The sequence below is a fragment of the Oxyura jamaicensis genome, chromosome 9, assembly GCF_011077185.1.
Source record: "Oxyura jamaicensis isolate SHBP4307 breed ruddy duck chromosome 9, BPBGC_Ojam_1.0, whole genome shotgun sequence".
Lineage (NCBI taxonomy): Eukaryota > Metazoa > Chordata > Aves > Anseriformes > Anatidae > Oxyura > Oxyura jamaicensis.
In genome coordinates this window covers 16,103,465-16,126,196 of record NC_048901.1, presented here as the reverse complement: position 1 = coordinate 16,126,196, position 22,732 = coordinate 16,103,465, and the positions used below count along the sequence as shown (strand labels likewise).

The 22,732-nt window shown below is 50.8% G+C and overlaps 2 protein-coding genes across 3 annotated transcripts; one reads left to right on the top strand and one right to left on the bottom strand.

Moving 5' to 3' along the window:
• NPPC (natriuretic peptide C) lies at window positions 1-4,154 on the top strand. Its single transcript, XM_035334652.1, has 3 exons — window positions 1-238; window positions 1,427-1,721; window positions 2,933-4,154. Exons 1-2 carry the CDS (start codon window positions 146-148, stop codon window positions 1,706-1,708), a joined length of 375 nt encoding a protein of 124 aa, XP_035190543.1. The 5' UTR covers window positions 1-145; the 3' UTR covers window positions 1,709-1,721; window positions 2,933-4,154.
• A 7,932-nt stretch (window positions 4,155-12,086) lies between these two features.
• Window positions 12,087-22,071, bottom strand: COPS7B (COP9 signalosome subunit 7B). Of its 2 annotated transcripts, none has more exons than XM_035334649.1 (7): window positions 21,955-22,071; window positions 19,988-20,164; window positions 18,681-18,756; window positions 17,093-17,181; window positions 16,307-16,509; window positions 14,917-15,022; window positions 12,087-13,469 (listed from the first exon to the last, which is right to left on the bottom strand). In XM_035334649.1, the coding sequence occupies exons 2-7, from the start codon at window positions 20,147-20,149 to the stop codon at window positions 13,311-13,313; spliced, it is 795 nt and encodes a 264-aa protein (XP_035190540.1). In that variant the 5' UTR covers window positions 20,150-20,164; window positions 21,955-22,071; the 3' UTR covers window positions 12,087-13,310. The 2 variants fall into 2 exon arrangements, with proteins under 2 accessions (XP_035190540.1, XP_035190541.1); XM_035334650.1 differs by lacking the exon at window positions 21,955-22,071 and adding an exon at window positions 20,619-20,709.
• Window positions 22,072-22,732: the final 661 nt, after the last annotated feature.

The following is a 22,732-nucleotide window of genomic DNA, read 5'->3' as shown; positions in this document are numbered from 1 at the left end:
TGGCTCGGCACTTCGCAGGCGGCTGGAGGGACCTCGGGGCTCCGCTCTGAACTTTGACTCCCACCCGTCCCGGCCTCTCCCCGGGGGCTCCCCTCCACTCCCCGGTGCCTCCAGGCCCCCGTCCCCGCTCGCGCTGCCCCGCAGGATGCAGATCTCACCCTTGCTGGCTGGTGGACTTTTACTTGCTCTGCTCTCCGTCAGGCTGGAGGCGAAGCCGGCGTCGCAGCTCCCACAGAAGGTAAGGCTGCCTCTGCCCCGCTGCTCTCCCGGCGCTGCTCCCCCAGAAGTGTCCTGAGGGTGAAGGGGGAGACGTGGGGGCACCCTGGGGTGCACGGCAGGGTTCTCCTTCCCGGGGGCTTTTTAGGTGCTTGGGAACCCCCCCCCTTCTGCCCCATGTGTGTGTGTCCCAGGGACGCCAGCCCCAAACCTTCGTCTGGAGCGGGATGCTGCGTGCCCCTTACCCTGTGGGACCACAGCCAGGCAGGGACCCGCCGGCCCCCAGCCCCCGTGTCACCCCATGGCCCCCCCCCGTGTGCCAAGGTCCCGGGGACAGGGATGTGACCAGATCGTGTGCAGGTGCACGGTGTGAGGCCAGAGCCGAGTGGGGACACCCGCAGCATCCCCTGGGCATGGGGCACCCCAAGATGGGTGTCCCCAGGAGCCGGGTGTCCCGCGGTGCTGTGGAGCAGGAGGATGCTCGGGAGGCCACCGACACCTGCACGGGGACCTGGCACAGAGAGGGGACAGGGGCTGAGGGGTGGGACGGGGCTGGGGGTGTCGCTGGAGGGAAAGGGGTGATATGGGGGAGCCGGGGAGATAAATGGGGGTGAGCTGCAGCCCCAAGGGGGACGGGGGGAGGCCTGGGAGATGGGGGGCAGTGAGGAGGGCGGTGTGCCCCCAGAGGTGACGAAACCAGAGGATGGGGGGGGGGGGGGCCGGGGGCAGAGAGCACTAATGGGGGGAGCAGCAGCCCTGAGAAGGGGGGTCCCTGATCCTCCCGACTTTACAAAACAGGGGTGTAGCCCAGCGGCGCCGTGACCCCCACAGAATCAGCCCCCCCCTCCCCAGCATGAAGGAGCCTGAGGGCTGGCAGGGGGGCTCTGTGACCCCAGCAGGGGGGGGGACACACTGGGGATGCTCTGCCGGGGGGCGAGGATGCCCTAATCCCGGGGCGGGCAGCACGGGGAGAGCAGGGGCACTGCTCTGGGGAGCGGGGGGCCGCCCTGAGCCGTCCCGGGGTGCATCGCCCGGAGCTGGGGGGCTGTTTGTGGGGCACACCCCCCCCACAGCGACCCCACGGGGGGCACCCCAAGGGGCAGAGGGGTGTCCGTGGGTAATGGGGTGCAGCTGGGAGCCCAGCGGGGGGTGCCGTGACGGACACCCCCTGACCTTCTCTCTCTCCCCCCCCCCCCCCCATTCTCCTCAGGCTTCCCGCGGGGCGGCGGCGGCGGCGGCTCCGCCTGAGGCGGCGGGCGCGGAGCGGGACAAGGAGCGGGACAAGGACAAGGACAAGGAGCGGAGCCGCGGCACCGGCCCCAGGGAGGCTCGGGAGGCCCGGGCCGAAACCCGGCCTCGGGCGGGTTGGGCGAGGCTGCTTCAGGACCCGCCGGGCCGCCGCCACAAGGGCCTGCACAAGAAAGGGCTCGGCAAGGGCTGCTTCGGCCTCAAGCTGGACCGCATCGGCGCCATGAGCGGCCTCGGCTGCTGAGGGACCCCTGGCGGTGAGTGAGGCTGCCCGCGGGCGCTGCTGCTGCTCGCTTGGGTCCTTCTGGGGCTGGAGGTGGCGGGGAGGGTCCCCGAAGTGCTCACCCGGCTCTGGTTGGCGGCTTCCCTCAGTATCTGGGGGGGGTCTGAGGCTCCTTGTCCAAGGGAGGAGGTCCCCAGGGCTCTGTGGGGGATGCTGAAAGGAGGGTGGGTGCAGCCCCGGGTGGTGCTCCCAGCACCAGATGCCCTGCAGGGCACACACGTCCCGCCTGCCCGTGACAGGGTGAGCGAGGTACCCATCGCAGCCACGCATTGATTAATTTATTGTAAGGCCAAGAGGATGCACGAGCCCACAGGTGCCTCCCAGGTAGCAGCTTCCTAACCCAGGCTGAGCAGCCACAATTTGTGTCCCTGGTCCTTGTAGGGACTGGTGGGCGAGGGAAGTGTCACCTCCCCGATGGCACTGGGGGCAGCCCGGCTCAGAGACGTGCCCTTGCCCAACAGCGGGGTAACTGGCTACAGAGAGGACTGCATCCAGACATCCTGATGCTCTGCAGAGATTTGGGATGAGCAGGGCCCGCAGGATGCTGATGCTGGTCCATGGCCCTGCTCAGAGGGATGTCCCCCTGCTGATGGTGGCCCTCGTCCAGCTGCTCTGTTCCCAAGGCATCGCCCAGCTCTGGGCTCCAAAAAGCAAGTGTGTGCTGCGCAGCCAGCTCATGGCCATCCTCCCTCATCAAATTCTCATCAGGAAGCTTTTCACCTCACATGCTGAGCTCAGCTCGTCTCCCAGCCGGGTCAGGTCCTCACCTGCTGCTTCCAAACATTGTCCTTACTGGGTGCAAGGACCAGAAAACCTCAGCCTGGACTGGGGCAAAGGAGTCCTGGGTCCAACTCCTTTTTGATTCGGCTCCCACATCTGGTCCTTTCAGGCCAGTGATGGTTTAGTGAGGCGGGGAGCCTAAGGCAGAGGCGCACAGGACAAGGCTGTAAGCTCTTTAGTGACCCTCAGGGAGGAAGGGGGAGCTTCCCTCAGCCTCCCCCGTTAATGCCCAACAGCCAGAAAGCAAAGGGGAAAGTTTTTCTGGCTTTAGCATGAGCACAGTATTTGACATCAGCATCCCTCCAGGTCCATGCCAGGATTATTCCAGGGGGGCTTTCAGCTTGGAACTGGGAAGGGCTGTTGCACAGCCAGTACTAAACAGGCACTTGTTCTTGTTCCTTGCAGGGCTTTGAAGCAGCAGTCCATTTTCTCCTACCACGGCCAGGCATGGCCATTGCCCAGGCAACGCCTAGAAGAGCAGAGACCCCCCCCCAAAATGGACAAAAGATGTGGCTGTGTTTTTCTTTTCGGTACGAGGAGTCATGGCACCAGCTGTTTTGGTTTTGTTATTTTTTTAAAAAGTGCTCTCTATCTTATATATATTATATATACAAACACTCACCAAGACAAGGGACAGTGCTTTTCCAAGAGACTGATGAAGCCAGCTGTATAACATTGCTGTTTGTAAATTCATGTCATGCATAAATGTATTTATGTTGTAAAGCTATTTATATATTGTTTATAAAGAGATATTTATAAAAAATTATTTATGTAACTAAATGAAAAGTCAAGCATTGTAACATTTTTTGTCCTAAGTAGTTGAAAAAGGTAAAGAAAAAAAAAAATCATTCCGTGTGGCATTTTGTAACCTGTCTTTATTTATCAAATTCATGTACAATTTAAATGTCAGATTGATTGATTTTAACAGAGTGAAAGAAGAAATTGTTCAGATGTTTTAGAAAAGTCAGGAGCGAGAGAAAGGCCAGCTGATATTTTAAGCTTTGATCCCATATGCAAAGTAAACTTGCGCCCAATCCTGTGATGCTCAGACGGACCGAATCCTGCGCGGCACTGCCTTCAGCTGCAAGCCTGTGCAGAACCCAACTGAACTCACCGCAAGAGCACGCGGCCTCGGGCAGCTCATCTATCGCCCAGATCCCGAATCGCACCCTTGGAAATAAGCCCAGCACGTTTGACAGCCTAGATCCGGAGTTGCTAGCGGTGTGACAAGCGCGGCATTGGGTCTGGGCGTGTTTTAATCACTTCCAGTCTGCAGGTGTGGGTCCAAATTGCGTTCCGTAAAACAAGCTGTACCACCGGGGGCCGTACGGAGATGCAGTCCCTGCCAGCAGCAACAAAGAGACCACACCGGATCTGGCCCCGGCTGTGCTCGCGGGAGCAGAGCTTTATGCCGGAGTTGCTGTTATTCTGGGATCCAGCAGCTTGCTAAGTATCTTGTTGGTATTCTCGCTTGCCAGGCATTTGCTGCTAAGCTGCAAAGTCCCTTCCTTCAGCAGAGGTTTATTTAACTGTGCCTGGGACAATACATAGACAGACCAAAATATACCGAGAGCTGCCTGGTAAGGATTCACGGACACAGCTGTTGCTACAGCTTCTTGCTATGTAAAGTGCATGAAATAAATCGTTAAAATGACTCGGGGCTCTAAAGGACACAGCAAGCGAGGGGGCGGGGAGCACAGCAAGTAGGCAAACTCCTGCACGAAGGCTCTTTGGTCTCATTCTTCAAAGAGGCCTTAGAAAAAGAGTGGCGGGCGCCCAGCCCAGCCGTGACGGGAGTCACAAATTATGCCCTAACCATTGTAGCAGGCTGGGAAACAACGAGCATTATGTACTGCTGGGCTCTGGCGCCTAGGACAGGGCAAAAAGAAAGTCACCGAGACCCAGAGGCAAAGAGATCCTTTCCCTTAGCAACCACCAGGAAACCATAGAAACCTCCAGCCATGCTCTCCCCAACTATTAGAGAACATTAGCTTTACAGAACAAGAGGATTCAGCCAGACACCCGACAGCTCAATCATCAGCTTAGAAGCGCGCACGTGGCGTCTCCAGCCTCGTAGGAGCAAAACCTCCCTCAGAGGCAGGTACCCACCTCGCAGCGCCCAGAGTCCAGCTGGACGGGGAGCAGCAGCTGATGGACCGCTAAGATGTTGTCTACTGGGAACAAAATTGAGACCTAGGAGGGAGGCAGGCAGGAAGGGCAGCTCCGTGCCCAGCCTCAGAGTCACGAGAGCCCTCCTGAGATGCCCCTGTGTAAGAACCGGCCGCCAGGGCTCTGTAAGGCAAATAGTGTGCCTGTGAGGTGCACCCTACCGGCTCTGTGCCAGAGAAAAGGAGGGGCTGTGCCAGATGCTCCTAAAGAGATGTCTGTCAGAGGGGACTGTTCAAAATCACCCAGCAAACCTACGGGACAGTAAGGAATTGCTTGTTGCTCAGACCACGCACACCGGGTGTGAACAGCGGTGTAAGGAGCTGGTACCGCTGGTCACCCTCCAGGTCCTGGTCCTTCAGCAGGACGCGAGCAGGGACCACAGGCTGGGACCAAGGTGGAGCCCATTTCCCTCCCAGCTTTGGCTTCTTGTTGCAAAGCCAGACCTAGAATGAAACCTTCTGCCTGATGACAGAGGGGCTCTGTTCAACAGAGCAGAGGGGACTCCGTCTCCAGAATTCACTCCACAAAACTCTACCACCTCCATGGAGCACAACAACCTGAGCTGAGGTTGGGGCAATCTGAGATCGCAGCCTGGGGTCGCATGCAGTCTGGAATCCCACTTCTTTGCAGAGTGAGGTCCGGGGGGTGGGTGGGGGGTAGCCTCAGAGCATGGGTCCCTTCTGTCCACTGGGTTTCCTGGAAAAGAGCAAGTCCGAGGAAAAGGACAAAGCTGCATCACAAAAGGATGTTAGTTTGGCAAAAGGAGCGTGAGCAGAGCGAGGAGGAGGGAATAACAGCTGGCTCCTGGCTTTGCTGCTTGCCCCCCGACCACGGGTAAGTCACCCCGTCCCCCAGCACGCTGCTCTCCCACCTGCAGGATGTGAACAAAACGCCCACGCAGGGATGCGAGCTGATGTGGAAGAGAGAAGGCAGCACTCGGGGAGTGCAAGTGCACTTGGGAAAACTTTCAGCTCAACTCAAGCCGAGCACCCACACGGCACAGCCAGGGGCTGGCAGGGCAGCGCGGCGCGGCGAGCAGAGGTCAGCTGTCAGGGCGCTCACAAGCACCTTCCTGGCTTGGCAGACGGGCCAGAATGGGAAACGGAAACGGCTCATTAGAGCACAGCGAGCATCCGATAAGGCCACAATTAGGGCTCCCTGACAGGGGCTCAGTAGGAAATGAGGCCAGGAGGAAAGAGAGGGGACACGGGAATACAATTAAGAAGGGAGGAGGCATCGCATGCAGCAGGAACAAATGGATCTCACTTCACTGCCTCTCGCGTGGTCCTGCCGGGTCCAACCCTCATGACATCCAGCAAAAGGATGCAGGGCCAGCGCTGGAAACCCTCCCTGACCACATCCCTGCACGGACACGGTATAATTGAATAGCAAGAGCTGCCTTGGATGCAAGCTGCAGCCTCAGGGGGCTGGCATCCAGCTTCTTAAAAGTGAGCTCAGAGCCTGGCACTTAGCAGAGGTGGGTGGACACGTGTGTGCACACCTGGAAGCACGGGCGGCTGGCGTCCCAAGCTCCTCTGTCTACACCGAGGTCACACTAGCACCCACGGGACCAGCACATCTCCTGCCCTACCTGCCAAAGGAGCAGCAGCACCATTCGGCTTTCAAGTGGGAGCATTTGTGATATAACACAGGGAGGGACAGCCCTGATTTCTCCTCTTCATCTTCTGCTGTCTAGTGGAAAAGGACAGCAGTTCTCTCCAGGGCTGTGCCTCGCAAAGCCCAAACAGGCTGGAACAGACCTTGGAGCTCCCACAAATAAGGACATGGTTGCCTTCCAACACATGGCAAATCAGCTCTCTTCTCCCAGGCCCACGATGCATGTTTTTCCCTGGCACCACGAATGCAGCTTTTCCAAGGTATTTATTGCTGAAGGGTTACAAAGCCCAGCTCAGGTGACAGCAAGTCCCAAACCAATGAAGAGGAAGAGAAGCCCAGAGCCCCAGAGCAGGAGAGCGGTGGAATTTTCCAGCTGGAATGGGACTCGAGGCATTGAGCAGGGACTGCTGGAGGCGGCAGCACACAGGCCCCTGGCCACTTGCTCTAGAAACTCCCCAAGCACGGGCTGCTTCCCTCAGAACGCAGAAAAACAAAGGGAAGGGATCACAGGGCAGCTTCCAGAGGGAGCCTGCTCTTGACACAAGCATGAGTTGAAAACAAGAAGGGAATTGAATCCAGGCCCCTTCCTGTCAGTCAGCAACTAACCTTGTCAGAAGGGATGGCAGCACTAACCGGATCAGGCAATTCATTAGGTTGGGGCACACAGCAAAAGCCCACGCTCTCTGGAGCAGAACTACAGTGAAAATCCCGGGTAATGAGTTGCAAACTGCCTTTGTAAATGACATTTCTGCAGTGACTCTGGCAGGCTGGGAAAAGAGCTAATAGGAAAATCATTAGGTAGCATCCCTTTGATATTGTTGAAGACGGCATAGGCTATTTTTCCTGCCCCCTCCACAATTAAGCGGGCATCCTACCCATAATACTCCAGGCCAGCATTCCCACAGTGGGCCGCTGTGTTTGCACCGGGGAGAAGGAGGCTGTGATGCACAGGAGGAAGAAGACTTCTAGAAAAGCTTAAAAAGCTTTGAGATTCCCCCTTCCCATGCACATGCGTTGCATCTTCAGTTAAATCAGCAACGAATTTCTGCCCGGCCAGACCACAGCACCTCCCAAACCTCTGTCACAAAGCCAGCACACCTGAGAGGGGCTGTCTGCAGAAACTCAGCTGCAGAGGGGCTGCTTTGCTCTCTGCTTTCTGCTGAAGCAGCGCTGGAATAAGACACGGCTCTGTGTTTTGCCCCTTATTTGTGAAACCATCCCGTGTCCTTGTCCTTGATTTCCAGGATGCTAAACCAGGCAAGAGACTGCCTCTTCCCACGTGCCAAACAGCTCTGAGGAGCGATGCCTACCCACCTGGCTCATCTGCCAGCAAGGAGAGGTGTTATCTCACAGTCGTGATGTAAAAGGAACAGCATCACAGCTGGAAGGTGATCCTGCAGGAACCGCTGCTCTCTACCAGCTGCAGAGGTGACAACGAAACACCGAGATGTTACTTACTGCATCAGCACACGGCAGCCTTATGATCGTGCTGATCATGAGGCAGTGACCGAGACACCCGGGCTGGTGAGATAAACAGCGCCTTCAGGAAGAGTCTGGAGAGTTAGACAGCACCACTTCCAAACTTCAGCCCACGAAGATACAGACCTGTGGCTGGAGCAGCACAAAAAAAAAAATGATCTCTGAAGGAGTGAGGCTTCATTTATCCACCACACTGAGTTCTTCTGGAAAGGGAGGTATCATGGGTGAGTGAGCATTTGAAAAACACCCCAACGATACCGAGATTCACAAGCTTCTACAGGAGAGCTGGAGCTGTGGAAAGGTGCTTTACCTTTCACTAAAGGTAGGTCAAATGAGGACCACAGGCACCAATTCTTTTGTGCTCCATAGGGAAATACATTTCAGGACTGGTACTTGACCTTACGGCATGCCATTAACTACCCGAAGTTTGCAGCGTGCACGTTCCCTCAGTCCATCTCTCGAGAAGAGAAGGCCGCGCTCACAGCTATCACACTCCCACAGTCCGTAACCTGTAGCAAACACATCAGTGTATCTTGCCAGGTCTGCACCCTGTGCGAAACAAGCGTGTGCCTGTGTATTTGGAAACAGGGAGCGAAGTGCTGCTCTGCCTAGTCCTTTGCCTGCTTCTCTAGTCGGAAGCGGGGGAGCCAGCACAGCGCTGCTAAGAAGCAGGGTGCAGGCAAACAGGCTAGAGGGTAAACACGCACTCTCTTAACAGCACACCTCTGTAGCTTCAGTCACTTACCTCTGGGGTAGGGCCAAACTTGAAGAAATATCAGCAAAATGTCAACAGTCCCTGAGAGACGCCGACCTTCGCCATGGAGCAGAGCGGAACAGTGACATATCTCTAAAAATTCTGCCAAGAAATTCTACCAGACTGTCAGGTCACAAATCCGTAATAAAAACACAACGTCAAGGTTACAGGTAGGCACTGAGATGCCTGTAAACTTTAATTTGCCTTCCTTGATGCCCCTGGGTTACTCGCCCTCAGATTACACAAAAATAAACTTGACAGTTTCACTTTTTGGTCCCCTTGCATTAGGTCTGGCACCACAGAGGGCTTTGTGGAGTAAAAAAAAAACATAAAGCTCCACATAGGAGTAGATGACAGAGGTCTGACGGGATGGGTCTACACGCTTGTGGGACAGGTTCTTTGATTTATCCTTTTCCTCATCTTTAAGTAAAGAGCAATGCTGTTTCTCTCCACTGCAAAGCTTGTAAGAGGCTGAGATACTGAAGTAATAGCCAGCAGCACCAACTTGGCATCAACTTTGTTTTACCCCAGCAAGAGGTGGGGTTTTATTTGGTTTTCAAAATCAGAGGCCTCTCTAAACAGCTCAGACAGCACTCAAACTTGTACAGAACTCAAAATTTCGGACAGGTCTGATTTACTCATTGCATCTGCCACATTCTAATACAGCTCTCTCTCTAATACAGCACTCGCTTCCACCTTCCCTGCAGTGAATAAACTCAATTTCCTTTTTGGACACACGACGCAGTGCATATTCCCATCACAGGATGGGCAGAATGCTAAAAAATAACAGCCACCACCCACTAGGTTCAGCATCATTGTCCATTCTTCCAGGAACAGAAAGCTTTTCAGCAAAATCCACTTTGAAGGGCTGGTGGGAGAAGAGTCACCTCTTGCTGCCGCTCTCTTCTATGGCCACAAAAGATTCCCTTTCTCCAGGTTCACTCTGGAGTCCTACAAGTCCTACCCCTGCACCCCATCCATGGAGGGGGACCTCTCAAGCAGGTAAAAGGCTCTGTGGCACTCGGCTGCTGGTCTGAAAACTGAGCCCAAATTTTTACTACAGCCTCAGCAGGGCAGACTTGCAAACAGCTCCGTGAGCATCCGTGGGATTTCAGAAGCCTGCACAAGACCGATTGCAGGATGGGTCTCAATTGAAAACACATCAGGGTCTGTCGGCATTACCAATTTAACCTCCAGTTCTCAACAGAAGACTAAGCTAGCATTCAGTTCATTTAAGGAGGTGGGAGGAAAGTAGAAGAGCTATGGATTTTCACCCAAAATATTTTTATTTTGTAAAAAGATTGATAGACGCACTGCTTTGTCATGTTCCAGAACTGCCTGATGTTAGTCGGTATCAACTGAGTCACAGCAGGAATGCCAGGGACATTTGTTAGCATGAGGCACAGCTTTAGGGCTAGGGCAGTCTACCAGCACTGCAATCAGCTGAGATCCTCTCTTCCATTTTCCAGCTCAGTGCTCAATTCCATATTAAACAAGCACTAGTACAAGCGGAGCTGCAGAACACGAAGCTAGACAATAAAGCCCTGAAGAGCAGAGGGAAGGCAGCTCCATCTACTCGCCTCTCTCCGGGTGGAGAAGGCGAACAGAAGTTCAATAGCTCAAACTCCGTCCTGCTACAGTCTTGGAGCAAGACGGAGCAGCCCGGTGCTGCCATAAACCAAAGTAGGTCAGGATGGACGTCAGGGAGCAGCATCCAGCAGTGCTCAGACAAGCTGCGTTAGCTGCCTCCAACACATGCAATACACCGGAGTCTGCACCAACCCCACCTCTGCTTCCATCTCCCCCTGCCCCCAGAGCACAGTTAAGCTCCGCAGACATCCCCCACAGCTCAGCCCCCACCAGCCAACTCTGCTCCCAGTTGCTGCCCTCTCTGCAGTCACAGGGAGTCAACACTGCCTTTATCTCGTCCTTCTCAAACGGCACAGCACCTCCTGCATCCTTCCCTGTTAACAGCCATGCTTTCTGCTTCATTCCTGGAATAGCTTCTCTTTCCTTCAAGCCAGATTCATTAACCAGCTGCTGCAGAGCTGTTTGCCTCCCCCAGGTACTCTGTGCATGTCATCTGTTAATGACTCATCTCAGACTGGGCTCATCGCACGACACCCCCCTCCTTTTGCGGCACCGAGCGTGTTGCTGGCACGCCAGGAAAGCCGAACATGTGAACAGCTCCGTTCCCTCCAGTGCCCCATCCCCTCTCGGTGCTCTGTCACCACCAGGCACGGGACAGCTCTTTATTCAAAGGGTCGTTTCCTCCCTTGCTTATTTGCTGCTCAGAGGCAATGTGTAAATAGGAGCCTCGCCCCCATGCAGGCTTTGAGAACAGCAGGAACATCAGGATGAACTCGGAACTTCCAACACCCTAAAGAAGCTTCCACAAACTAATGTGGCTCCTGTAACTGGCAGGGAGCAAACACCAAGGATGCCAAATTCACATCTGTTTCCCCAGTGGACTGTGGCTTGCTGAGGAGCTAAATTGATTTCCAAAGGCATTTGCATTCCTCTTGCCTCTTTGCGGGACTGATAGCAGAAATGTGAGGGAAACAAAACAGCTGAGGTCCACAGAGCCTCCCCTCTCTAGTCAGACCTTGTGAGGGACTGGATGACCAGTACACGGCAGTCACCCACGTAGGAAGCCAGAAACAGACTCAGTCCATCTTCATCACACATACCTATTAGGCGTGGGTACACGAAATCCACCTACACCTCCTGAAGCTGTCAGCTAAGCACTGGGAGAAGCTAGCACAGCTCCACTGCAAGAGCTCCCTTGAGGTGTAAGGGAAAGCTTCGTGCTCCGGGCTTATTCACTTAACATTTTGTATCCTCCACTGGGGACTCTTTTGACTAGAGTTTCCAGGGGAAAGAGCTGGTAAAGAATCAGAAACCAAGGGACTTGACCCAGAGGCAGCTGGATGGGAGGCATTTCGAGCCGCCTCTCAGGATTGAAAGCTGGTGTGCCTGCACTGCAGGAGAGAAAAGGGAGAGGAATTTACTTTCACAAGTGTACATCAAGTCCTGTAGCCGAGGACTGAGAACACACAGATGGCAGAGAACCCTGTGGCAGTAAGAGGAAGGCACGTGCATTGCACAAGTAAGTGCAGGTGACAGCTTGCTGCAGGACTGGAGCACTGTCACAGCCCTCTGCTTGAACCGCTCCCCTTCCCACTCATGGAAAGCCCTTCTCTTTCCAACACGGACTGAAATAAAACACAGGAGCCAAACTACAGAGCTAGACCCAGAGAAAGGCCAAAGACAGAGCAAAACTTCAAACCAGGCAGCAAAGGTGTTCTGGTTCAGGAGACTGGGCTCAGCTACTGGCTTTGCCACAGATCCTTCCACACAGACTTGGACAAAGACGAACTCCTGACAGTACGGGAACAGAAATCCCCTGCCTCCCGGATGCGTCAGGGAGATTAGTCAGACCTTCTGATAATGTAACACCATAATCAAGTAGACAGTCACATGAACAAGTGCTGTTGGACTACAAGCCTAAAGCAGCCTCAAAGCCAAGACTCCGAACTCTGACATTAAATCAGCATTTTTAATTTTTTTTTCTAAAATGTGCTTTTTTGCAACTTGCTGTTTCAGTGCCAACCCCATCCTCCCCCTTTAAAAAAACCCCACACCTTGCCGAATCAGGTTCAAATCACCTGACATTAGTCTGTAACAAATAAAATACACAAAACAAAGGCTGAAATGCTTTAGAATCACAACAATGTACAAAAAAAAAAAGGAGGAAAATACAACCTGAAAGTGTTCAAAATTCAGAAAGACTAGTCAAGTCCATTGCTTCAGCAAGGGGATGCTGCTGCGACCCCTGCCAGTGGGTCCTGGGCCACCAGCCTGCCACAACGCTACACGGGCTCTTCTCCGCGCAGACCGCTGTCACTAGCATCCAAGGAAGAGCAAGCGCTTTGCCCTTTGAAGGTATCAACGGGGGAACAACTCACAAGCAGCTCTGGGAGGTCACATCACATTCAGAAGGAACAGTTTCTAGCATGCCCCTAACCGTCTGCAAGAAGGAAGGCTTGGAAGAGCAGCCTGCTTCCTCCTTGCTGTATTGATGCCTCGGAGATGCAGACCAGTGCGTTAAATCTGCGAGAGATTAAAGGGCTTAGTAAGGGCAGTAAACAGACAGTTAAGTAAACAGCCCAGCACTGGGTCTCATCTTCACAGAGCGAGGTAGTGTGAATTTCACCCCAGTTTAAAATAGACAGGGGTAGCGGAAAGGCTGAAGACTTCCACGTAAAGCAGTTCCTGGCCTAGAAACCTTTCTGCGCTCCCTCTGGGAATGAAAAGATCTGTGTTGATGGCTTCCTCGCTCCCAGCCTGGCTTTGGTAGCCACACTTCAAGCCTGGGATTCAGACTCTTGCCACAGAAGTTCTCCCAAGATCTGATTTAGTACAGCAGCCTCCTAAAGGTTAAGCAGCAATGAGACTGGCTGGGAGGGAGCAAAACTGTCCACAGATTTTTTTATTATTATTATTTTTACTGCCCCTTTTGGCTAGTCCCTTTCTTCAGAAGTCCCTCTTTAAAGGACCAGAACAGGGACACCCTCATAAAGGAATAGGGGCTGCACAGCATAACTGAGCCAGGTGCTGCTCACTGGGAGCTGTATTCAAACAGGGCTTTTATTTGCCAGCCTGGAAGGGACTGGCCCAGAACCCACTGAAAAAAGGAGACGCAGGCCCTTTTTTGCTCCTCCTGCTGTCATTCCTAGATGAATGACATTTAGATGGTATGTTCTAGTGACGGCTGGAGACCAGCCCTTTGACTTTGGACATCTTCTTTGTGGGCTGCCTTTGTTCTGTGTGTGGAGGGCACTCTCGCTCTACCAGCTGCTGTTCCATCTCCTGTGCCGACGACGAGGCTGTAGCTTTTAATGTTTTCTTTATGTTTGTGACCTGGCCAAGAAGAGACAGTGAATCAGCACCTGCTTCTTCCTCCCCTCACAGTAGCAACTCTGTTCATAAACATGCTGAGAAACCCTTGGAGGTTACAAAAACAAAGACAAAGCCCTCTCCTACCACAAACACACTCTGCATTTGAGTTTATAAGGGTAACATTTTGCCCTCACTTAGAGTCAGCATTGTTAATAATCCGCTAGGGGCCCAGGCTGGAAACAACTAGAGCTTTCTTACTACTTTTAGGAGACAACAATACAACATCACACCACCTTCCTGGCTGACTGAAAGAAGCTACTACTGCCTCGGTGCAGAAGGCAGGCACCTTACCGTTACGCTGGCCAGAACTAGCAGGGACAAAGGAGGCTGAGAGATAAGTTTACGCTCTGGACAGCGCTGAGAAATTAAAAGGGAAAATGCCACTTGGCCTAGCAGGCTGTCTGAGCAACAGATATTTGCTAGGAGCGGGAACAGATCTTGGTCTGTGGGAGGTACGAGTAGTGCTTCTGCTACTCTGGCTGAAAATGAGAGATACAGCAACAGGCACTGTACTCTGTCTCATGAAACCCTGTAGGGCTCACCAGAAATACAATCAGCAAACATTAAAAGGAAAACAACCGCAAAGAAATAGGCCAAAACAAGTTTGGGAGTCAGGTGTGCCAACTCCAGGCCAAAGGCATCTGGCAAACCAAATGCACAATGGATGCCAGTCAAGCTGCCAAGCATAAACTGCTTCAGAAAGCAAACATAAACCTACAGGGATGCAGCACTCTGCAAGAAATAAACTCTCAGCAAGTGTCTCGAGAGGACCATTTTCACCTTTACAGCTGTATTAGCCAAGATTTGTTCTCAGTAGTAAATACACATCAGCAGGGGCTAAAATCACATGCTTGTGCTGCCATCTACCGACTTAGAAGCGAATGCAACCGACAGCAGGAGCGCTCCCAGCCCGCGCTGCTGCAGCAATCCCTTTCTAGCCTCTCAACACCAAAATACCCCAAAGGACGATGCTGAGGGCACATTTTTGTAAAAGCAATGAGACTCGATATATACGTATATAAAACTACACTCTCAGAGTTAGATTAAAATTGAAGATTTTCCTTCCTTCCACAAAAGGAACAAAATCGTAAGCGAGCTTTTTGTTACAAGCACTCTTTCCCTAACAAATCAATCGAGGAACTATAGCTACTGCACCCACCTGGCCCATTTTTATAAAGAAAAGTTCCAACCTGCTCAGAGTGGGCAAATCTGATGTAGGTCTTTGTGGTGTTACTAGCACATGGAAACAGATGAGTATTTTTCCTACCCTAGAACAGCACATCTGATTTGCGTGATTGCTAGCCTACTTCAGAGAAGCCATAACCATTAACCAGGTGCTACCAGATTATCCAGTAAACAGAAACATTTAATGAAAAAGCACAGAGCAGTCTGAAATGACTGTACCCACCTCCATCTCTACCTGCTGCTGAGTTCGGTGATGGTTTTCTTTGTATTGGTTGGCTCTAAGTACTTGCTGCTCAATTCCTAAAAGAACCGCTTCACAACCGTCACACCTGCAAAACACAACCAATACCAGAGAGTATTTATGAGTTCTCACTGCAGCAGCTCAGTGATGCAACCTGAAAAGTTAAAGTCACCTAAAAGTATAGGAAATCGATAAGTTTATATTCCTGATAGGACTAGAGTTCAAAAAAAAGCTGGCAAGAAAAATCTTTGCTGTGTACTCGACACATTTCACAGCATTCTTTAGCTAGTCCATGAGACTCTTAGGTATCCATCCAAAACTCAGTGCAGGTTCACTGTGCCATCAACTTCCTTTTCAATCAGAATCACTGCTTAAAAAGGGGGTGCAAAACAATACAATTTTAAACTTAAACACAAACGTCAGATTGAGAGAATCCCCGACTGTTAAGCATTCAAAAAGACACAAGTGGTTCTCCAACAGCGTTCATAACTGGAGAGGACAGAAAGGGAATTGGCAGAGGGTTCGCTGTTACCTTCCAAACAATGCTGTAAGGTCTTGGGAGCTGCCAGAGTCCTTCCTCTGAGATGGGACTGGGGGGGTTGGATTAGAAAAGAAAAAAAAAAGAAAACAGAAAACAAAACAAAAACCTGCACCACCACCACAGGGCAGCATATTTACACAGCAGTTTAATTACTTTTCGTGCACCCTTTACCATAACAACTAGGCAGCAACTCCTAGTCAGCTCAGAACCTGCCACCGGCTGCACAGCCTACAGGGGAAATTTTTTGGGTGGAAAGGGAATCTAACAAAAAGATGAGAAGCAACTTCTTAGCAAAGGTACAAAAAGAGAGTACCACAGTCCCAGTGTGACAGCTGCTTGCAGCCTGCATTTGCAGGGACAAAGAGAAGGCAAACAAAGGCATCTAGAACTTCAAATGTGAAGAGACATCCCTGCTAAGAACTGTGATTCCCTACAATTTGCCCATGCAGTTCTCATCACAGTGCAAAAGGCTGAAAAATAATGGACAGTTCTGTTTCCATCATCAAGTGTAACAGCAGAAAGGGGACTTCAGCTTGGCACAAGTGTTTGAAAAGGCCTCGACTCCTCACTAGGATTCTGCCATGTAAAGGCCACAATGAGACCAGAACGTCAAGATATAGTATAGTTTGGCTTGATGCATAACACAAATTGAAATCTAGACGGGATCTTGGAAAATGTGCCCAACAGTCTCTTCCTCCAGGTGCCCACTTAAAGCAGAAGACACCTGATTAACAAACACGATGAAATTGAGCCAGCACTTGAAACTTCAAGGAATGAGAATAAACAAGTCAAATTGCACACAAGGAGCAAGCAAGGTAGAGACAGCCTCACCATTCCTGGAGCGTTTTGACAATGTTACTGATGTCCTTCTTCTGAATGTCTCTGCCGATGCAAAAATCCACCTCTAACACCTGGTTTCGTTGATCCAGCTTCCCCTGGATAATATCTGTATAAACCGCTTCGATAATCAGGTCTTCCAACTCCCTCAGATTCCTCATGTCCAGGTCCTTCAGCAACACGGAGTAGGGAATGCACTAAAACCAACAAGCCCAAGAGTAAGTTAACAGTCCTAACCAGAACGAACAGCTAAGTCTCAAACAGAAATAGGGTTGGCAGAAGGTCAAGGCCCAAATGTTTATATCCTACGCTTCAGCCTGCAAGTACAGCAGTGACTGATTGTGGCAATACAAATACCTGCTGCCAGGCTATGCAATATTCTGACACAGCTTGGGTAACTCCTGAAGCTTTGGCATAGTGCCTTCTGGAGGAAAAAGATAATGACATTGTAGAAGAAATTAAGATTGCTGATTAGCTTTTTCTCCAGAACAAAGAGTCAGTGCTTTTCAGAATGATTCTCCATCTCCAGCACCGAAAGAAGCCATACAAAGTTTCCCAGCCCTCACCAACCAAATAATACGGCTGTTCAGACACCCCCATACCTCATCCCCAGAAGTTCCTCAAGTTAACATCCCAAACGTTAGAGAACACTGCACGTTACAAGTCCTTTTCAAATTACAGTATTTTTTGTGAGTACTCATGCAGTCCAATACAACTGCGATGCTCAGAACTGATGCCATTTAAAAGAATAAGTTTGCTATCACACACAGTGTACTTTACCTTCATTCTGGAAGCCAGGCTTACAATTGTCAAGTGTTTCAGTTTGTTTTTCTGAGTTGCTGTTAATTCAGGCAGGTTATCTTTGTTTGCTGTTAACATTAAAAAGACAAGATTCAGAACTGTCCTTCAAGAACTATAAAACACAGGCTGCAAGACTGCAGGGCCAGTTAAACTATGCTGAATCCTGAAAGACAGCTCCAGCTACTGGGGGTGCTGATAAGTGGAGAGAGCTGCCACCGATGACGCATTAGCACACTAAGAGGGAGAAAAAAAGTTTAAAAAACAAGTTGGCAACCCCATTCTTCTCTGTTTCTTTAGTAAATCTGATTTTGGAATTAGAATGTAATTCACATCCACACGAGTGGTGTCCTGCCAAAACAACTGGTAAATGCTTTGTTTCTACCACCAAGTCATTTTTATTCATTAATGAGCTGACAGAATTAAATGCTTTTTGCTGCTCTGCTTGGAAAACATAGTTGGTTTTCTCTCTCTAAAGAGCTACAGAATTTACAGTTGGAAGTATAAAGTACCAGCCTGAGGAAGAGAGAAGAAACTATTAATCCAGATACTTACATGGCCTCACTGTCACTATGTTATATTCATGTCCTTATGAATACTTAAGAACAGAAAGGAAACAGCCAGCTTTCCAAACCAAAGAAAGTCTTTAAAATACCTGCTTTAATGAAAATTAGTGTTTCGGTGCACTCGAGTTCTGCCAGCCATCCCACTTCATTCAGTGCCCTACCCTTTGACTATTTTTCCCCCTTTCCCTTTCTTCACTTGGAAAATAAATGAACTATCACGTACTGGGATGCAAGACCCCCACACAGCAAACACATCCTCTAATCAGTCACAGAATTCATGAGGCTCCTGTTGCCCCACAGCTGATGCCACTTCTCCTTGCTGGAACTGGCTAGCTCACCCACCACAGTGATAGCCGGCACCATGACAGAATTATTTGTCACAGCCTGTAATAGTCTGGATTAGGCTGCTACCCACCAATGAAGTACTAAATTATAGCAGAATTGAAGCATAAGAGCACAAGAGATGAAGCACATCCCGACAAATACTAAGATGATTCACGCATAGCCTCCTTCTGAAGATGCTTAAGAGTCATTATTTCAATTTCTGTTCTGGCAAAGAAATGTTTCATTTTGTTTCAGCAATGTTGTCACAAAAAATGTTATAAAAACCTATACGGTTTATAGGATAAATAACACAATCTTTTTTTTTTTTTTCCCCAAAGTTTTCTACAACTTCCATAATCAGCGTCATCTACATTTGAAACCAGATGTCTGAAATCAGAGGTAAGTGGTCTATAAATGTCACTGAATATTGCTACAGACCAATCCAATCCAGTGTTGCAGTCCAAGCCAAACCAGTAAAATACCAGGGACTCTAGCCGGGACCCTTCCTCCACTTTCTAGTAATTAAGAAGTGCGTACAACCCAGCGACTCCCTAGAAACAATTCTTCCAAGCAAATTCTGTGCTTAAAAACTTTCACCCAGCCATGCTAGACCAGGTACAACAGAAAGCAAAAAACTGCCTCTGACAATGCCAAAGGACAAACAGGCAGCAGCCTCTTACCTACGTAGTCTGGGTACGTGCCGTATGCAAAGAGGTTCAGCAGCTGGAAATAAGCAGCATTAGTCCCTTCAGCAAGCTGGGAGGGAAGAAAAAAGAAATCCCATGGAACACAGTAACAGCCAACATGATACTGGTAGGCAACTTCTCCAGAGTACATTTCAAGCCCACATGTGACAAGTATTCCCATAACAGCAGTTAAGACCCAATTCTTAAAGAGCTGGACCCTTTCTAAGGCCTCATGAGCAGCAACAAATTTCAGCAGTTTCAGAGTCAAGATGATCCACCCCTTTCTGTGTGACAGAACTTAAATATAGTTTGGCCTGCCAACTGCTTTGTGCAGCATCTGAGGAGGTAAAGAAAAAAGCAGCTCAGTTGTAGCTGACATCTGACAGGGCCCACTCTTCTCATCATGTAAGAAGCATGCAGGCAGTGGTGTTGGTTGGTTAAACATCCTTTCTATTAGCAGGAAACCTAAGAAAGTTTATCGGCAGAACCACAAAAAACTTCAAAGTAAGCTAAAAATGTTCTAAGCTAAGTGCATTTGAAAGTAACATTAGTGCTCACAAACACACACTTCACTGGAATAACTGCAGCACTAATCCATGATTTTTATTGAGTCTTTTGTGTGTATGTTTTATAGTTTTTTGTTGTTGTTGTTTTTAAATACCATTTGTTACACACAGGTCCAGGGAAATAAAATAGTTGCATTCTGAAGCTAGATAACCTGAGAGGCATTTTTAGACATACCTAGAAGCCCGTTTGGAAAGTCACACTTGCTGCATGCCACATTGTCCCACCCACAGAGATATCAACCTAGAATCCCCTACTGCAGCAGAGCGGGGTGCTGGCACGGCATTCTCTGTAAAAGCCCTGGAACTTACTTTCCACCTTGGTTTGAAATGGTTTAGATTTGGTTACTACCCAGGCCTGATACACTAGACATCTGTTCACGAAGATTTTTGGAGAGCTCTGAGGCGACGCTTTCCAGGACAACGAAGGAATAGAGAGGGATTTTGTTGTTGGCTGGATAGGTGCCTTCTTAAGATCGTTAATGGGCTGCTGCCAGGTTTTTGCTTTATTAGCAATCGCATTAAGGTAGTAAAGCTTTATATAGGTATTTTTTTAACATATAAATATACACAGGCAAAAGCAATGTCAATCTCATACCCAAACACAACCAAGCTTAAGTTACATCAGGCCTCTCCTGGCACAGAAATTTCACAAGCATAGGCTGTCCACGGAAACTGTAGGGGATCCGTTGTAGTGGGAGTGCAGAAGGAACATTAGTATAAAAACTCATTTCTTACCTCTTGAACATTTGCTAACTCCAACAGCTCTCCGAAGACATAAACCCCAGGGGCCTCCAGCACTTGGTTTATAAGAGCAGTCAGAGCTGAGCCACTTGTACCTTTGGCTAGTAAAATAAACTGCTCTAGAAGATTGCAGGACGGTTTCTGTTCTCCTGCCATTCTAGGTTTTTCAATCTGTCAGTAAAAGAAAACAGCATTAATTTATGGTCTCCCCTCCGCTATATACTGACTGCGAGGCAGAAGGTGTGCACCGCATGGTAACGTTTCAGTGTCAGCTGAGCCGGCTTTTCCTTTGGCATTCAGAGGGTAGGCCAGGAACCCTACAGGCTCAAATTCTGATCCATCTGGGAAGCAAAAACAATTCAGACAGTACCTGAGCAAAATCTCTGCAGACTGGTCAGTTCTCTCAAGAACCATTCATGCTAGCAGGGGAAGAGTTTAGATTTCACGCTGTTTTCAGACCTGTCCCTTCCACTGACGCTGTCAAGTAAAGCCAACTACAGAAGCTGTGTTATCAGAGATGATAACATTATGTTTACTACAGGCCACCTAGGACTTCCTCCTTCCCAAAACTCATTACACAGCTTCAAAACAGCAACTGACTATTCACTTTGAAGAATTCACCTGCCTTGTAGGCCTTGCACCTTTCCCTTTGACATCAGCACAGACAAAGCATGAGTACATCCTTCACTTTGCTTCCCTCAGCCTAAAAGGAGAAAATAACCGCTGCCTGTAAGTGGCTTGCTAGCCTACATTACACAGTTACAGTGTTTTGGGTTAACTGCAAAGCTTCAGTGATAAAAATACCCTTTCTACAAAGGCTCTATTTAAGCCCCTGTAGAGGGAGGTCTTTGTCTTTTACTGTTCCCTCACATTTCTGGCGTGCACATTGTCTTCCAGCACCAACATGTTGCTTTTGAAATATAAAACACTATTTATAAACAACTGAAACAAACATATTTTTATAAACAACTAAGGAAAACTTTGGAAGCACATTATTCAGTCACCAAACAAAGAACTTAGCAGATAAGGGTTTCTTTCATGCTACATTTACGTAAGATAATTCTCATGCATAGGTGGAAACCTTTACTCTGGTGAAGAAAATCAGACACCAGAGAACCTGTGTCTCGTTCAGCCTGACCCTTGGGACCACATCTGCTCCCAGAGAGGGTGCTACTGTCACACAGGTGTTTGCCTTGCTTTGCCAAGCCTACGCAAACGAAGGCTTCTGAAAGCAATGCAGCCAGCTTCACTTATTACTCAGCTTCTGAAAATACAGTTTACTCCATTCCATCACGCCTCTCGGTGCAATCGGTTACAACCTGAGAGGGCACTTTTTTGTGCTTTCCACACAAAGATCTTTAGACTCTCAGTTTAAGGTCTCTTTGAGATTATTTTCATTAAAGACACGTATGCTGACTGAGCAGTACCTCCGTTTCTCATTGAGCACCTCCCGTAACACTCAGTTTGACTTCCTAACAAGCCTGGGGGTACACCAGCACCACTCACAGACGAGGCAGTAGGTACAGAGGACAGGCAATTCTCTCAAGATCATGCACGAAGCCACTGAGCGGGGATGAAACCCAGACCTCACAGTCTCCGAGCCTTCCCGCCCAGCCAGCCCTACACGCAGCGGTGTGTAAGATTACAGAGGCTCTACCCGCACCGTACAAAGAAAGGCACGCCAGCTCTCTGCCCCCTCTAAGCTTCCCCTCCCGGCTCTCCCCCTGCCCTACCTGACAGGAACCACGGCAGCACCGGCGGGCGGCGCCGTGAGGGGGCAGCCCCGACCCTCCCGGGCACCCACGGCGGCTTCTCCCCCCCGCCTCACCGCAGCCCTTCCGAGGCACGGCGGCAGCCAGCCCCCTCCCGGCCCCGCAACCCCGCGTCCCCCGTGCCCCCACCGCCGGGCTGGGTTCTCCCCGGGCCCCGTTCGTGTCCGTCCCTCCGTCCCCCGGCGTTACCTCGCCGCCGCGGCCTCCCCTCCTGCCTCCCTCCCGCCCTGCGGCCCCCGGCGCCGTGCCCGCCGCGCCTCAGGCCGCCATGATGGCGGCGCCGGTGTCCCCCGCGCCGCTCCTTCCCCCGGACCGCGCGGCCGCGCACCGAGCGTTCCGCCCTCAGGCGGCCTCAGCGAGGGGCCCGGTGCTGAAAAGCCCTGGCAACCCCTCAGCGCCCGCCGGTGGGGTCGGGGGATTCTGTCAGAGCCGCCCTAAAAACGCTTTTGGTAGCCCACGAGCTGTGGGCTGTGGCTGGCGGGAGACCCCCGGCGTGGGGAGAGGCAGGCGGCAGCCCTCACGGAGGATTTACCTCACGCGGGGTGATGAAGTGGCCCGAGCAGGATGCTAAATAACCGTGGCCTCTGCTGCCAGATTTGCTTCTTCCTCCTTTTACCCTTTCCTGTCACACATCTCGCCTTGTGCTCCCGTCCTCATCCAGCAAGCAGAATCTACCATGGCCACAAGCACGCCATGCAGCAGGGTACCTCAGTGTCAGCCCCACACCGCCTCTCACCCCCTCATCTGTGTAATACCAGGTTGTGATTAACGTGCAGGGCTGGTACATGCTCATTTAATGGGGTGGGGTGAGGCTGGTTGGCCTTGTGGCATCCCTAAGAGCACGGGGTGTCAAACCGTCCCCACTGCTAGCTGTGCTGGGTCTCCTTGAGCTACGACGCCGCGATCCCTAAAGCCAAACGCCTCCTCCCGGGCTCCACCGCTTCCTGAAAAACTGTTTAATTACAAG

Bases quoted from the DNA above. Each gene is read 5' to 3' on its own strand.
- COPS7B (XM_035334649.1), bottom strand. From the start codon at position 20,149: ATGGCAGGAGAACAGAAACCGTCCTGCAATCTTCTAGAGCAGTTTATT. The intron at 17,182-18,680 runs GTAAGAGGCTGC...TAATGTTAACAG, and splicing joins CACGTACCCAGACTACGTAG to CAAACAAAGATAACCTGCCT. The intron at 16,510-17,092 runs GTAAAGTACACT...TGTTGGTTTTAG, and splicing joins GCCTGGCTTCCAGAATGAAG to TGCATTCCCTACTCCGTGTT.
- NPPC (XM_035334652.1), top strand. From the start codon at position 146: ATGCAGATCTCACCCTTGCTGGCTGGTGGACTTTTACTTGCTCTGCTC. The intron at 239-1,426 runs GTAAGGCTGCCT...CATTCTCCTCAG, and splicing joins CGTCGCAGCTCCCACAGAAG to GCTTCCCGCGGGGCGGCGGC.